The sequence below is a fragment of the Nerophis lumbriciformis genome, linkage group LG17, assembly GCF_033978685.3.
Source record: "Nerophis lumbriciformis linkage group LG17, RoL_Nlum_v2.1, whole genome shotgun sequence".
Lineage (NCBI taxonomy): Eukaryota > Metazoa > Chordata > Actinopteri > Syngnathiformes > Syngnathidae > Nerophis > Nerophis lumbriciformis.
The window spans coordinates 21,339,584-21,357,011 of record NC_084564.2 but is presented as its reverse complement, the minus strand read 5'-3'; the positions used below and the strand labels follow the sequence as shown (position 1 = coordinate 21,357,011).

At 38.9% G+C, this 17,428-nt stretch overlaps 1 protein-coding gene across 2 annotated transcripts in view; it reads left to right on the top strand.

Annotated features, from left to right (window-relative positions):
• ilvbl (ilvB (bacterial acetolactate synthase)-like) overlaps positions 1-17,428 on the top strand; it is a 65,325-nt gene that overhangs the window by 32,878 nt on the left and 15,019 nt on the right. Inside the window, exons 1-5 of one of the 2 annotated variants that reach the window (XM_061972722.1) lie at positions 8,332-8,526; positions 8,627-8,732; positions 9,112-9,313; positions 14,390-14,517; positions 14,587-14,837. In XM_061972722.1, the coding sequence (XP_061828706.1) occupies positions 8,628-8,732; positions 9,112-9,313; positions 14,390-14,517; positions 14,587-14,837 (686 nt within the window). In that variant the 5' untranslated portion in view covers positions 8,332-8,526; position 8,627. Of the gene's footprint in view, positions 1-8,331; positions 8,527-8,626; positions 8,733-9,111; positions 9,314-14,389; positions 14,518-14,586; positions 14,838-17,428 lie in introns of those variants that run through there. The other variant, XM_061972723.2, reaches the window with a different exon arrangement.

The window sequence follows — 17,428 nt, the reverse complement described above, 5'->3', positions numbered from 1 at the left end:
TTGTCACCGAGTGTTTTGTGTTATAGGAATGGCAAGAGAACTTTCGAATGTCCAGGTCAGCTGTGATTCTACTTAGTGAAGTAGAGACAACGACAGTGTGGGATCCCGTGAACAAGGGAAGATTACGAAAAATAGTAAATGCATTTGGACTGGCAAAGCAGACTGTCAGTTATTGTCCGCCATGCACGTCGAGCGATTACTCAACATCTAGTTTTGTACTCCGTAACTATTGTGAAGCCATGAAGTGGTTGCGGCCGTCAGGTACGACCGCCAATTTCAGCCTACAAGCACAGTGTCCTGTTGTTGGTTGTTGTAAAATGTTATTTATCACATTGTTTACTTTCACACGTCCATTAAAGATATAATTAATGTATGATGGCTCAGGTGTGATTCACTACAATAGTCTAACAGCTGCTGATGGTGAGGCAAGCAAAGGTTACTATACTAAAAGAAATGTGGCAATAGTCTACATTGAAACACAGGGTAAGAATACACTTCCAGGTCAGAGGTTACTATGACGCTCGCATTTTTTCACGCATGCGTACTAGGTCGCGTTGCGCCGGCGGACACAGGGGATAGGGGGTCTTAAACGGAGGCATTGTTGTGTGTGGACACGGATAAGGTTAGGTGGGATTTACCCTGCATAACCTTATGTGTAGAAGGGCCCTAAGGTGTTGTCATAGCGTATTTACTTCAGATGCAGTCATTAGTCAGCTGTTCAACTTCTTTAGTTACAATAGTGGTGTTCCCCAAGGTCCCATATTAGGTCCTTTCTCTTTCATCATTTGGGCTATTCAAATGGTGGCTTGTGAGTTCAGCTGAAAAAAAAAAGTGCATGACTCGATTTTTTGCAGAGGGTCTTATAAAACAGCAGAGTGCTCCTGTAACTCTGGCGAAATAAATAGACCAAAATCAAATGTCTACTCAAGAGGACACCGGAGGAAAGAGAAACATTGCATCCGACATACACTACTTTCCTTAGTCATTTTCTTGCTTTTTGCTGTATGTAACATTCTCATTTGAGCTCAACTATTATCACTACATAAACCACTCCACTTAGCACCTACAGCTGTCAAACAGAACATAATCTTCTCATGCACACAGACTTTGAAGCGTGCACGGGATATGCAAATCCTGGCTAACTTGTGAAAGAAGATTATAATGACATACTTACTATACTGTATTTATGGACATTTTTGCCTGAGGGAGGTTTTGCACCTATCCATCACATCGGAGAACAACTTCACTACGAAGGGTTTATATTTTGTGCCAGTCGCATGGACCCGACAGTGACAGTCGTCCTTTCGGGACCAGTGGACGTGATCGTGTGAAAAGAAAGCTCGTACTGTGGCCATTTGCGTTGACTTTGTGCACACGCTGCTTTGTTTATGAGACAATGCGTCCTTTGACTCCTCCAAGAGTCGCGCCTCCCGTCCTGTCTGAGGTCATCAGAAGCCGCCATGCCCCTAAAACAGTAACGCCTTAAAGAATAACATCATGCGTTCTGACTCAATGTCCCTGTCGCCTCCTCTGACCTTTTTCCTCATCACCTCCCCTGCTTTTTAGTGTGTGTCAGCTAAACAAACACTGTTGTGTTTTTAACCCCCATGTCTTTAGATTAGAAGCCATATTCATGGGGCACTTGAACTAGCGGTAATTGGGTCACCCTTGGAGTGCCGTGGTCATATTAACCATTGAATAGAGCGCACATATTAAGGCTCTCCATTTGTTCTTGGCCACGGTTTGTCTCAAAGCAGCTGCTTTGCAGAAAGAAAGAAAAAAATACACTTTGAAATGGAAATCAGAGTGTGTTCAATGGTGCACGGCACTGATGGAGGGAAAATGTAGCCGGGAGGATGCAAATTGACCAATTCAAATGTGCTCTCTGTGCATTTGATTGCTCACTATAAACCAATGTGCTGGATATGTACAAAGAGAGCAGTACTAGTCCACACATTTGATAGAGGTCTACACACAGTACATGATCAAACTAATTGTTTGCTTATTATCACATCATTTTAAATGCTTTTGTGATGTTCATTATATATTTTTTATATTTAATAAATTTTTTAATGTTACATTTGGTTTAAGATGACTTTTTACAAATTGTTGAAAAACTTTTAATAAAAGTTTTAATATTATGAACTATTATTTCATAAGTCTTTTATTAGTTTATAATAATTAATAAATGTTTTTTAGTTATTTTGTTGATATGACCTTCAAGTTAAATCAAATTGAAATACGTTTTAAACACTTTTTTTAATTATGGAAAAACTATTGTTTTATTGTGAAATGTGTTTTAATTTATTTATGATTTTACAAACCCCGTTTCCATATGAGTTGGGAAATTGTGTTAGATGTAAATATAAACGGAATACAATGATTTGCAAATCTTTTTCAACCCATATTCAAATGAATGCACTACAAAGACAAGATATTTGATGTTCAAACTCATAAACTTTTTTTTTTTTTGCAAACAATAATTAAGTTAGAATTTCATGACTGCAACATGTGCCAAAGTAGTTGGGAAAGGGCATGTTCACCACTGTGTTACATGGCTTTTCCTTTTAACAACACTCAGTAAACGTTTGGGAACTGAGGAGACACATTTTTAAGCTTCTCAAGTGGAATTCTTTCCCATTCTTGCTTGATGTACAGCTTAAGTTGTTCAAAAGTCCGGGGGTCTCTGTTGTGGTATTTTAGGCTTCATAATGCGTCACACATTTTCAATGGGAAACAGGTCTAGACTACATAGGCCAGTCTAGTACCCGCACTCTTTTACTATGAAGCCACGTTGATGTAACACGTGGCTTGGCATTGTCTTGCTGAAATAAGCAGGGGCGTCCATGGTAACGTTGCTTGGATGGCGACATGTGTTGCTCCAAAACCTGTATGTACCTTTCAGCATTAATGGCGCCTTCACAGATGTATAAGTTACCCATGTCTTGGGCACTAATATACCCCCATACCATCACAGATGCTGGCTTTTCAACTTTGCGCCTATAACAATCCGGATGGTTCTTTTCCTCTTTGGTCCGGAGGACACGACGTCCACAGTTTCCAAAAACAATTTCAAATGTGGACTCGTCACACCACAGAACACTTTTCCACTTTGTATCAGTCCATCTTAGATGAGCTCAGGCCCAGCCAAGCCGACGGCGTTTCTGGGTGTTGTTGATAAACGGTTTTCGCCTTGCATAGGAGAGATTTAACTTGCACTTACAGATGTAGCGACCAACTGTAGTTACTGACAGTGGGTTTCTGAAGTGTTCCTGAGCCCATGTGGTGATATCCTTTACACACTGATGTTGCTTGTTGATGCAGTACAGCCTGAGGGATCGAAGGTCACGGGCTTAGCTGCTTACGTGCAGTGATTTCTCCAGATTCTCTGAACCCTTTGATGATATTACGGACCGTGGATGGTGAAATCCCTAAATTCCTTGCAAAAGCCCTTTAGGAAAGGTTTTTCTTCAACTGTTCAACATTTGCTCACGCATTTGTTGACAAAGTGGTGACCCTCGCCCCATCCTTGTTTGTGAATGACTGAGCATTTCATGGAATCTACTTTTATACCCAATCATGGCACCCACCTGTTCCCAATTTGCCTGTTCACCTGCGGGATGTTCCAAATAAGTGTTTGATGAGCATTCCTCAACTTTATCAGTATTTATTGCCACCTTTCCCAACTTCTTTGTCACGTGTTGCTGGCATCAAATTCTAAAGTTAATTATTATTTGCAATGTTGTTGCAATTATGTTGTCTTTGTAGCATATTCAACTGAATATGGGTTGAAAATGATTTGCAAATCATTGTATTCCATTTATATTTACATCTAACACCATTTCCCAACTCATATGAAAACGGGGTTTGTATAAATACATTTTCTTTCTGTAGTTTGTATATGTTTTTTCAAATTATTGTATTTTTTGTATGTTTAGTTTTGTGTTTATTGATCTAATATGTTTGAAATGTTTTTATTTCTTATTCTGACATTTGAATGTGAAATTGTTGAAAAAACTACAGTCGGGTAGATGATTCATATGTCCCCATTTGTGGATATTGCATAAAGGAAGGTGTGGGTTTAGTCATTTCACAATGCAGTCTGCTGAAAACTATGGAAAGCGCCACTCTACATAGCAACTGACCCTGTGGTCAAAGTTGGATTTGCCACAAAACGCATTTTAATATATTCAACACTCTACTGCCGTCTGATGACTAAAGTCGATAATGCACCACCGCAATTTGTAACGCTTCATGTGTCAGGTAAACCGCAATGAATGGGGCCATATGAATGCCCTTCCTATTTTTATGTTTTATTATTTTATCATTTCCCTATTAAATTTTAAAACTGCCATAAAATCATGACTCAGTGCAACCTCTACCTTATCTGAACCAAAATTGATCCCCAGCAACTTTCCGAAGCATCAAACAGGTTTATATGTGGTTGTAGTGTATATATATGCTCTCATTCTATGCACAATCGTGGAGTCAACATGTGCATAATCATGTACATAGTGTCATGTACATAGTATATACAGGTATACCGCCCCCCCCCCCACCCCCATTTTTTGTATATATTGTTTTTCAAATCACCTGACATGTATATTGTGTATATGTACATAATGTATCCTTTTTTTTAACATAACTTTTTATATACATGTTACAGGGTTTATATTTTTTATTATTGAATGTATCAAATGTGATGAATATTTAATAGACCACAATGGGAACAAGCCTTTTGGCTTTTTGTGCCATCCATTTGCCTTTTTAAAGCATTACATGGATTCAATTATTTAAGATGTCAATAAACTTCTCAATCAATCAATCAATTATCATTACATTGTTTTTGTTACATTTATTATTTATTATTGGTTGGTTCATTATTGTTAATTTAATAATTTATAAAAACAATGTTTTATTATTTATCATGTCATTATTTTTATTTTATTTTATTTTGATTTGATTTGCAATGGGGACACTTTTCACCTATTGTTTTGATCACCAATTAGTTAGTTCATTAGTTAAAAAAAACATTTAATTGTGGTAAGGATCTAATTGAAGGTACATTATATATCATAGTTTCACTTTCTCACTGTTACAGTCCGCTTGCATTGCAATACATACTGTAATAATGTATTACAGTATTACTTAATCTTGATACAAAAGCACCACAGCAATAAATCCCAAACTTGGTCAACGTAAAAAACAATGTCATCCAATTTCACCACCCTAAGTGGAACTATCACAAGATAAAGACTATATGCCTCGTCCCTGCAAATACAGTATCTCAGTTTTGATGACTATCAAACAAACAAGACTTGACAATCACAAGGTTTAAGCGCCTCCAAAAATATCTACCTGCAACATTTATTCATTATCACTTGGAATCTATTTTGATGATAAAATCTGATGAATGCATCCTCCCGGGGAGATATGGGTGTCAGACAGTTTTACCATTCTCTGTAATAGCTCATGAAATGTCTGACTCTGATAAGTCATCAGTGACTTCCATGTGAGTATCAGTGAAGGTTCATTTGTGTGATGTGCAATGCCCCCATGCATGTCTTATAAAATTTGTGTCATCTTTATAAAATATGTAAGACTTAATGTGGGTTGGACGAATATGATAGCAGACGTGTTGCTTAGAGTTATCGAGCAACACTTTAGATTGAAACAGAATTTTTGAGTTATATTAACAATTTACATTTAACAAATAAATGGTGGGATAATTTTTTTTCAAGATGACTACATCATAGCGGTTTATTCCATAAAGTGTAAATATGCACAAAATATTATATAAAAAATGTGTGATTATAAAAAATAAAATAAAAAAATCATGTATTATTGTAGTACTATTGGTATTATGATATATTAATTTATAATAATTATTATTGTTGTATTAATGTATAATAATTAAAGTAGTATTATGATGATGAAAATATTATTACTATTACTAATTCAATTAAAATTCTTTGACATTTAGGCAGTAACCAAAAAAAAAACTAGAGAAAAACATTTACTACACAGTGCAACAGCGTCACCTAGGGGATACTTTCTGCTTTACAACAGTCACTGCCTATTAATTGTCCCTGGCACATGCCTGTATGAAAAATAATGAAAGGAGAAAAAAAAGTAACGGGAGAAAATAACACATGTTGTCACTAAATTTGAATGTTCTCATATACAGTAGACTTACTTGTACTGACAGAACGTGTAGTTTTACAACATCGCATATTCTCGCCGGAAAATGTTGAATGACTTGACTTTTGAGACAACGCCTTCTGCTGGGTTGATAGCTGCAGATAGTGCCATTAAACTTCCTTCTTTTTTAAGATACCATGAAAAAACTATGTTAAATAACATGCAATCAGTGTATGTTATTTCTAATGTTCCATTTTTTTATTCTATGGTTATCAACACGTTTTCTCCTTCCATTTATGTTGAGGTGTATGTTTTTACTTTAATGTATTCAGCTGCGCATGACTCCTCCATCTAGTTCAGCTATCCTATTTTACTCATGTTTATGTACAAGCCGCCAATGATTTGATGACTGAATTGGCAGAGCAATTAAGTCTGTGGTAATTACTTCAAATTAATGTTTCTACGTCGATGTTGTTGTTATCCAGCATCAGTTGTCTCTGTGGGAAAGCAATGCTGCACTCCGGTAAAGATAAACAGCACATGCCAGATGTGGCAGGTTATTATAAAAAATATATATATATATCTCATCATCAAAAATTAGCTTGTAGAATAACCTGGAAAAATTTGCTTACTTAGGCTATAGAAGGTGTTTGAGTACATTATGGTCATCAACCCAGCAGGCAGAAGACGTTAAAACAACGTTGTGAATTCTTTAATTAAGTCCTGACGTTTAGCAACTCAAACATAAACTTGAAACATGCTTTTTGACCATGTTCAATCAATGTTGGGTTCTGATGTTGATTTGACCATTGAATTTTGGTCATTTCCCAACCAATATTTTACAACACAAATACAACGTTGGAACAATATACTTTTTGACGACATTTATTAAATGTCAGGTTTGACCGTTGAAATTTTGTCATTTCCCAACCAACAATGTGGATCCAATGTTAGACACTAACGTTTTCTCAATTTACAAATGCAACTATTTTGCAACTTTTTTTGAGAAGTCAGTTTTAAAAAACATATGTGTAATCAACGTTGTATCTTGTGCCTGCTGGGAAAGCATTACTAATAATCATATGATAGTAACCCAGTATTTATGCTCAATCAAGATTAATCCTATCAATTCCCATTAAGGGGAAACTCCATCCCATCTATCCATCCATTTTCTACCGCTTGTCCCTTTCGGAGTGGCGGGGGTGCTGGAGCCTACCTCAGCTGCATTCGGGCGGAAGGCGGTGTACACCCTGGACAAGTCGCCACCTCATTGCAGGGCCAACACAGAGATAGACAGACAACATTCACACTCACATTCAAACACTAGGGCCAATTTAGTGTTGGGGATTTTCCAAAATGTTGTTACTGCTTTTTATTGTTAGCATTAAATCCCCCTATCCCTCCAACACACACACACACACACACACACACACACACACACACACACACACACACACACACACACACACACACACACACACACACACACACACACACACACACACACACACACTTTTAACTTCTAAATAAACCAACCACTTGTCAACCATTGATATCCTCATATTACTGAGGGTCAAATGGAACACAATTTAATAAATTAATACATATTTAAATTATGACCTAAATGTGTCATTAAATGATTATAATGTTAATAAAATGTATAAATGTGTTATTGATTTCTTAAATTCAAAATTACATTTATTTTTGTCATTATTTAATTAATAATTTCTGTATTTAATTATGTATTTATGATTTAATCAATTATTGATTTCACTATTGTATGATTTAAATAATTATTTCAAGGTTAAATATGTAGTTATTTATTGAACCTGTGTGTTAGTGCTTAATGGATTTAATTTATCAGGCAAATTCACAATAAGTAATTATTTAAAGATGAATGCACTTATTTAATTTTGTCCCATTTGGTCCTCCGTAGTTTAAACCATGGTCTAACATCACTATTATTTCACTAACCGGAATAAGTAGGTATTTCGTTCAAAATAAAATACATCTATGGTCAGTGTGAGCGGAATAACAAGAATAGATAGCAAACTGCATTGTAAATTACAATAAATGTACATTTATGACTTTAATATATATGAGATGTAAATAAATAGCTATGATTACACGTCGGAGCATTAGCAGAAAAGTGAATCGTTCATCGGTTGTGATTTATTTTGAAATAAAACCCCCAACTCTGTGCTTCCAGCTAGCTTGTCGTGCGTTGTAAACACATGAATGGCTCTGTTGTCATCGACATTAAAAGACAGCTCCAGATTAATTTATTAAAGAAACGACTTCACCGTCATCACGTTTTTAAAAATAAACATTGCATTTACGAACTGTACAGTGAATTGCACAACCTGACACGACCGTCGCAAATGGGTGCGTACAGGAACACTTTAGCCTAGCTGGAGCTGCTAAACTTCAACAGAACGTTTTGTATAAAAAGTTATTTTATTTTTTTGTTTCTCCTGCTTTTTAGCATGGAGTTATTCGTGACAATTCTGGGATATTCTGCGTTTTTTGCTGTTAGTGGACTTGGGATTGCTGCCTACAAACTTGGCTTGCTGTACCAGTGGTTCCACAAGGTAAGGTTACAAGACAATACTAACTTAATATTTAATAACATTGGAAAAAGTGTGTAGAATAAAGATGAAGACCCCCCCCTAATACCCTTTCACTATGGTAACACCCATTAAATTAAAGATAAGATAGGGTGTACTCATGTAACATTACACTTTGTCTTGCGTTCTAGCACAAAGGTCAACATGACACCCTGGTGCTTTGCAGCCTTGCACAAAGCACATCACACATTAACAAGTGTAATGTACATATTGTGGTAAAAATGCTGTTTGACAGGGGACCTTTTCTGCAACCACCTGTTTACAGAACCGTCCCTACTAATATAGAGTTATATATAGATTTTTGATATGTCATTGCCGTTTATTCATGTCAAATGTCCTGCAGACAGAGACACATAGCCCTCGACATGGCGGCGAACGCGTGGCAGAGGTCCTACGCGCCCACGGGATCAAGTATGTCTTCACTCTTGTCGGTGGACACATCTCGCCCATCTTGGTGGCCTGCGAGAAAGTAGGCATCCGGATCGTGGACACCAGGCACGAGGCCACGGCTGTGTTTGCTGCCGATGCTGTGGCGAGGCTTTCAGGTGCACGTTCATCCCAAAAACAACGGGGGGAAAAAAAACTTACAATCCTAAACACACTCTTAAAACTTTTGCCATTTAGTACTGAGCTGCCAGGACACACAATTCACACCCACTATTCCTCATTACTGTGACCTTGCTGTGCTGGCGTCACAAAATACAGCGGAACCTCGATTTACGACTTCATTGGTTCTTGAACAGGGTTCATAAATCGAAAAGTTAATATAGTGAAGCAGATTTCTCCATAAGAAACGATATAAACATGAATAATGGGTTCCAGCCTCTACAAAAGTCCATGTTTTAGTGAAGGTTTGCACACTTTAAACCAGGGGTGTCAAACTCAAATACAGATTGGGCCAAAATGTAAAACTGAACAAAGCCGCGGGCCAAGGTTGAAGAAATTAACCTTTTAATAGGGACCCAAACAAGTTTTGCATTGAATATTGAACAAGCAAGGCTTATATAACTTTATAGTGGCATGCAAAATCGAGTTTCAAATAATAATAATAATAATTAAAAAATATCAATGGCATATCAAATACAATTTAAATAAAAATTTAATGCCTCTTTTCTATTTGCAGCCTTCTGAGGTAAATATCAACATTAACTTTTTCCACAGGCTAATACATTTGAAAATAAAATAACAATGAATAAACCAACCATTCAGGACTTTAAATTGCTCAGTTTGCAAGACACTGATCTAATCTGATGTGCCCAAGCCAGATACCTGCCATCTTTTCTTGGATGCTAGTTCATTAATGTCGGCTTTGAGCTGAGGCAACCTTCATTATCGAACTAAGGTGTTCATCAGTCATTATATATCGTAGTCCACCCGGATCACACGCATACTTCATCAACAGCGATACAGGTTACACTGAGGGTGGCCGTATAAAAAAACTGTAACACTGTTAGAAATATACGCCACACTGTGAATCCACACCAAACAAGAATGACAAACACATTTCGGGGGAACATCCGCACCGTAACACAACATAAACACAACAGAACAAATACCCAGAATCCTTTGCAGCACTAACTCTTCCGGGTCGCAGTGTCACAACGGGACGCAGTGTGGTGTATATTTCTAACAGTGTTAAAGTTTTTTATTTGGCTACCCTCAGTGTAACCTGTATCGCTGTTGATGAAGTATGCGTTGCATTCATTTGTGTGTGCGTGCAGAAGCCGCACATGTTATGTGACTGGGCCAGCACTTGTTGGACTGGCTGAAAAGCAGACGTGACGACTTCCGGGAGGGGCGCTGAAGTTTGGAAGACTCCTGGGAGGGTTGGCAAGTATTAGAATTAGCGGTGAATGCGGTGTTACCGCGGCACCGCCGCAATATATAATTGGCGGGCCAGCTTTAGTGTTAATTTGATATCGCCTCAAGGGCCAAGTGAAATTACACAGCGGGCCAAATTTGGCCCGCGGGCCAGAGTTTGACACCCATGCTTTAAACACAATATAAAGTGCTATACAGTACTGTATATCAAACAAACAAGTGGGTAATGGATCAACTTTCTCTTCATTAACAAGACAAAACAACCAGCTGCTGTCCTCTATATGCGCTGCTCTACCAACGCACACATACAAAGAAGTTACTCTGGTGCCCTCACAAACAATGAGAAATCACAAAAATCCTTAATTTTAACATCCACATTGCTACAATCCATTCATCCATCCATTTTCTACCGCTTGTCCCTTTCGGGGTCGCGGGTGGTGCTGGAGCCTATCTTAGCTTCGGGCGGAAGGCGGGGTACACCCTGGACAAGTCGCCACCTCATAATAAACATTTTAAAAAGTGAAATCCACTTATATTAACATCGGCAAAGGAAGAGCTGGCTATAGAGGAACACAGACCGAGGGAGAGCGGGGGAAGGAGCCGTGTGTTAGTCTTGAAAGACCCGCCGCTTAATAAGAGTAGCTCTTCTAATCCATACTTGCCAACCTTGAGACCTCCGAATTCGGGAGTTGGGGGTGTGGCCGGGGGTGAGGCGGGGGCGTGGTTGGGGACGTGGTTAAGAGGGGAGGAGTATATTTACAACTAGAATTCACCAAAAGTATTTCATATATACAGTATATATATATATATATATATATATATATATATATATATATATATATATATATATATATATAAAATACTTGACTTTCAGTGAATTCTAGCTATATATATATATATATATTTATTTTATTATATATATACAGTATATATAAATAAAAGAAATACTTGAATTTCAGTGTTCATTTATTTACACATATACACACACATAACACTCATCTACTCATTGTTGTACTTAAAAGTGCAATGCTTTGCAGCCAGAATCACAGCTTGCTGCTTACTAAACAAAAAAAACCAACACTTACCTTTCACTATTTGAATAGCCTTTGTTCTGCCATTTACGTACTGGCGAACGATCTCTGAATCCGGGAACATATCCTTCACGGATTTGTTGAAGACATCCGCAAATGAGAACGGGATGTTGCTTCCAGCTATCAGCATAGCCATCTTTGTCTCGGCATAAGTTACACCCTCAGAACTCCATTTAGCAAGGTGGCCCATAATACTGGGTTTTGACCGGTGCTGCGCTGCCGCCACCTTGTGCTTCGCTGAACGTTTATGAGTGAGTATATCCGTTCGGCCACTGTGTTCAATGGAGAAGTCTGTTCTACAAAATTTACAGGCAGCATACCCCTTCCCCTTCGAACTGTCCTGGATAAACTGAAATTCTTGTTTCCATTCATTTTGGAACTTACAAGCGTATTTCTTCATCTTACACGTCGTCGGCGTCGCCATGGCTGTATTTTCCTCGTTCATCTGCTTCGTCTCCTTGTTGTGTGCTCAGTTGTGTACTCTCTAAAAGCCGTAGATGTTATAACGTGATTGGGCAGGCACGCTGTTTATATCGTGGGAAAGCGGACGTGAAAACAGGCTGTCGACACGTCACTCAGGTCCGCATGGACCTGGAGGGGGCGTGGCCTCCAGCTCCGGCTGTAAATCGGGAGATTTTCAGGAGAAAATTTGTCCCGGGAGGTTTTCGGGATAGGCGCTGAAATCCGGGAGTCTCTCGGAAAATTAGGGAGGGTTGGCAAGTATGTTCTAATCCGCTGTGAAATAAGTCTGCTTTGGCATATTTTTTCTGAAAAGTCCGGTTTCATCACAATACAAACTTGCTTTGGTACGGATTCTTCCATACTTGCAAGCACCATGAGTCTACTCCTCGCAAATAGTCTTTTTTTTTTAACTCCCGCCTTATTTCCACACTGGTCTGCTTTCTTTTTTAAACGGATTGAGTTGGAAAATGGACAAAACTTGTCAAAAGGGTAAAAACACACAAAAGGAACCCACGCTTAAAAGGAAACTGCACTTTTTGGGGGAATTTTGCCTATCGTTCACAATCATGAAAGACATGACAAAGATGGATTTTTTGAATGCATTCTAACTCGTATATAAACGTAAATAAAAGTCAGTTTACAGCAGAACCAATGGCAGGTCGTCTATTCCGCCTATAAAACCCCAAAATCCAAAAAGCGCCAACAATACTCCATTTACATTTCGTGACTGGAATATTAACCAATTATTGGTGATATTATTATAAGCGCTAACGCAGACAAACTATTTATAGCGGCGCCATAATTACGAGCTTGTTTGCCAATGTTGACATGTTCGACTGATCAGCTGCTTCCTTGTTTCCTTGCTCGTCAAACTTTATTGTAGATCGTAAATCATGCCTCTCACCTGGATAATTGAAGGATGAGGACGGATTCTGACAAGTTAGTCCACTTTGACAACCAATTTAGACCCGTCAATGGCGAGAACATCCTCGCAGTTGACATCCCAATGACAGCAGACATTGTACAGTAAGTGATATTTTATTATGTTTGTTGGCCCTCATAAAGTCTGCAGTGAGCAGTAATCAGTGATGTTAAAAAAAGAAGAAGAAGCGAATGTCGTGACATGTTTTTGAAATTAATGCGCTGCGCATGCTTAAAATGAGCAAAATACGGAAATATTAAATGTTATAAATGTGACTGTTACTACATTACATATACATCACGTATCCATCCATTTTCTACCGCTAGTCCCTCTCGGGGTCGCGGGGGTGCTGGAGCCTATTCCAGCTGCACTCGGACGGAAGGCGGGGTAAACTTAATGGAGGTGTTTGGATGTTTTTTTAGGGGTTTATAGGCACACTAAAGAGGATGCATTAAAAAAAACATCCGTCATCACGTCTTTTATAATGATTGTGAACGGCAAGAGCGCTTCTTTCCTGCGATGAGGTGGCGACTTGTCCAGGGTGTACCCCGCCTTCCGCCCGAGTGCAGCCGAGATAGGCTCCAGCACCCCCCGCGACCCCGGAAGGGACAAGCGGTAGAAAATGGATGGATGGATGGAAGAACGCTTCCTTGCCACACCCGCTGAATTCAAGATGTTCTTTATTTACTCAAACTGGAGAACATTAGGCTGACATTGAATGGCTGTTCTGTGAAGTTTCAGGAAGTATAGGGTGGTTTCCTAAAACATGTAAAAGACACTGATCTCAAATGTAGCCCCGATTTAAGAAGTAATTGAAATGTAGATCATTGAGAAGCCTTTTGTCTGGCCCCTGTCTACCAAGTTGGGGACATTCAGGAGGCCACTTTCTCTGTGGTTTCATGTCAATATCTGCCTATACTCATTTGACTGTTGCATTTTTTTTCCCTGGGTTCCTTGTTTGGGGGGTACATTTGACAAGTGTTAATTGTATCATTGTTGGTTGTATACGTCGGAACAAAACTCAATAAACAAATGATAAAAAATATATATTTAATGATTGTGAAAAATAGGCAAAATTCCCAAAAAGTGCAGTTCCCATTAAGCCCTTAGAAATGACTAGTAATGTCTTGTGCTGCCTTCCCCAAAAATGTTGCTCCCTGTTTTTTGCCTGCAGGCGTCACAAAATGAATGACACAGAGACATGGTTTGCACACGGTGGCATATTTGGCTCCATCTTTAAAAGTTCCTAAAACGAAAAGTTCGCAAATAGAGGGGTTCGTAAATCGAGGTTCTACCATATTAATTAATATTAAATACCCTTTTAGGTACTGTCGGTGTAGCTGCAGTGACTGCTGGCCCAGGCCTCACTAACACCGTGACAGCGGTAAAGAACGCTCAAATGGCAGAATCGCCATTGTTGCTCCTCGGAGGGGCTGCTGGTACACTCCTTCAGGTATGGACAAAAACATTGTAATTATGCAGAACATCAGCTCATCTATTTTCATTGTCTATTGTTGTGCAGGGCAGGGGAGCGCTGCAAGACATTGACCAAATGTCTCTGTTCAAACCTCTGTGTAAGTTCTGTGCCTCCATCAGAACAGTCAGAGATATAGTGCCTGTGGTCAGAAAGGCTCTGGCCGCCGCTCAGTCTGGAACACCTGGGCCAGTTTTCATAGAATTCCCCATCGACACGCTGTACCCCTTCCATCTGGTGTCCAGAGAGTTTGCTGTTAAGAACCCTCCCAAGGGCATGATGGGCAAAATTGTCTCCTGGTACGTTATCAGCCTGTATTGTCTACATCCGTGTTTCTTAACCACATGACCCTCTAGTGGGCCATAGTGCCCACTAAAGGGCTGCCAAAATATTTCTGTTTCTTAGCTGTGGTCCGTATGGGCCGCAGCTATACTCAATTAGAATAGACTTTGCCACCACTTGTGGCAGTTATGACAAAATCAAGCAAGTCAAAGAAGTCTGGAGCTATAGTTATAGAGAAGTTTCTTAAGCGCAAAAATGATGACTAAAGTGGTGAAGCTGTATTTTCATTTGTACTTTGATTTTATTGACAGTGTATTTAAGAAACATAAGGATGGATGTACTATTAATATTCATTATTGATTTAGTCAGAATTTATTTATTTTAGCACTATGTAATTGTATGTACGTACATTTATTTTTCAACAGTTTTTATGGGTCCCTTCTTTTGCAGTGTATTTGATTAGTATTTATTTTTGTAATCAGCTTGACCTAAGCCTAACGTTTATGTGCTAAATATAGGGATGTAACGGTATTATAGATACCGCAATATTTCGGTTGCAAGGTCTTCACAATGATACTGCGACTTGTGATGGTATCAGTCTGTAAATAAAGTACATCTCCCAGAATCCTCTGCACAGCACGGGAATGGCAAGTTGGAGGCAGGAAGTGAAGTGTGTTTGTACTCGTCGCAGATAATAATAATTGGGGGTTTTTTGGACATTAAATCTGTCCATAACTGGTTGAGTTATGTTGCTAAAAATCGACAAACAAGCCCAGGTCAAAATACAACCTCTATGGCGGAGGTAAGAAAGTCTGGGTTCTGCAAAGCGAAGCGTGCCACTTTTGTTTCGAGCGTTTCCAAGATAGACAGACAACATTCACACTCACATTCACACACTAGGGCCAATTTAGTGTTGCCAATCAACCTATCCCCAGGTGCATGTCTTTGGAGGTGGGAGGAAGCCGGAGTACCCGGAGGGAACCCACGCAGTCACGTGGAGGACATGCAAACTCCACACAGAAATATCCTGAGGCCGGAATTGAACTCACGACTACTCAGGACCTTCGTATTGTGAGGCAGACGCACTAACCCCTCTTCGACCGTGCTTCCCTGGCGGGATACCACCCAAAAAAAAATGTTCAACGCTGTACATACGAGTAAACTAAAAAGCTACTTGATACATCCTCAATCCATCCATCTATTTTCCTACCACTTGTCTCTCGATGTCGGGGGGGTTTGGGAATGGCTGGAGCCTATTCCAGCTGCATTCGAGGGGAAGGCAGGGCTGGACAAGTCTCCACCTCATAAACCGGCACACAGAAAATATATTTGAAGCCAGCGAAACCACAAATCAGTTTGTGAGGTATTTACATTATTAAAAGTTATATTTTTAGTAAAAATTTTCTGAGAAACAACATTTTGCAGACTGATATAACAAATGACCATTGCATAGGATGCTGCTTCCCATCGTGTAAAAGTTGAAAGACACCAAACTGTACATTGTTTTACATAATTGCTACACTGCTTGTTTACATTGTTACTTAAAATACATCAACTGTAAGTTATTCATTTTAATATTTGCTTAAAACAGTAGATGTTCCTGCACAATTATTTGCACTTAAAAATACATGTTTGTAGAAAAACATATGATTAGAACATTTCAATTACAGTAAGCGTGTTTATTCTAAACATTTCTGACACTTCATTTTACACAGTACGGCATTTTTACCAAGCTTTTTTTTTTGGGGACATATACCGCATTAATATCTTACCGTAGCCGTGATAATATTGTACCGGGAGATTTTGATACCGTTACATCCCTGGGTAAATAAAAACTAATCTTTGTGATTAAACCATGGTTTCATATCATGTGACAAGGTTTATTCCGTTAAACTAAGTAGGTTAGATATAATTATTGAATATGATTAAAATCAAGAGTAAGATGGTGTCAATATTTGAGTGGGGCCAGGCCACTCTGTGGTGGAAAAGTAAGGGCCCGAGGTCAAAAGGTTTAAGAACCTTGGTTCTGCTTACATATTCAATTCAAATTTTATTTTTATAGCATGTGCCTTGTTTCAATGATATCGGTTGAATATCACAAGCGCTGGAATACAAGCAGTCCTGTAGCGCATTTAATTGTGCAAAGCTGGACAGCCAGCTAACATCAAAATTAGAGATGTCCGATAATATCGGACTGCCGATATTATCGGCCGATAAATGCTTTAAAATGTAATATCGGAAATTATCGGTATCGGTTTCAAAAAGTAAACTTTATGACTTTAAAACGCCGCTGTATGGAGTGGTACAAGGACGTAGGGAGAAGTACAGAGCGCCAATAAGCCTTAAAGGCACTGCCTTTGCGTGCCGGCCCAATCTCATAATATCTACGGCTTTTCACACACACAAGTGAATGCAAGGCATACTTGTTCAACAGCCATACAGGTCACACTGAGGGTGGCCGTATAAACAACTTTAACACTGTTACAAATATGCGCCACACTGTGAACCCACACCAAACAAGAATGACAAACACATTTCGGGAGAACATCCGCACCGTAACAACATAAACACAACAGAACAAATACCCAGAATCCCTTGCAGCACTAAC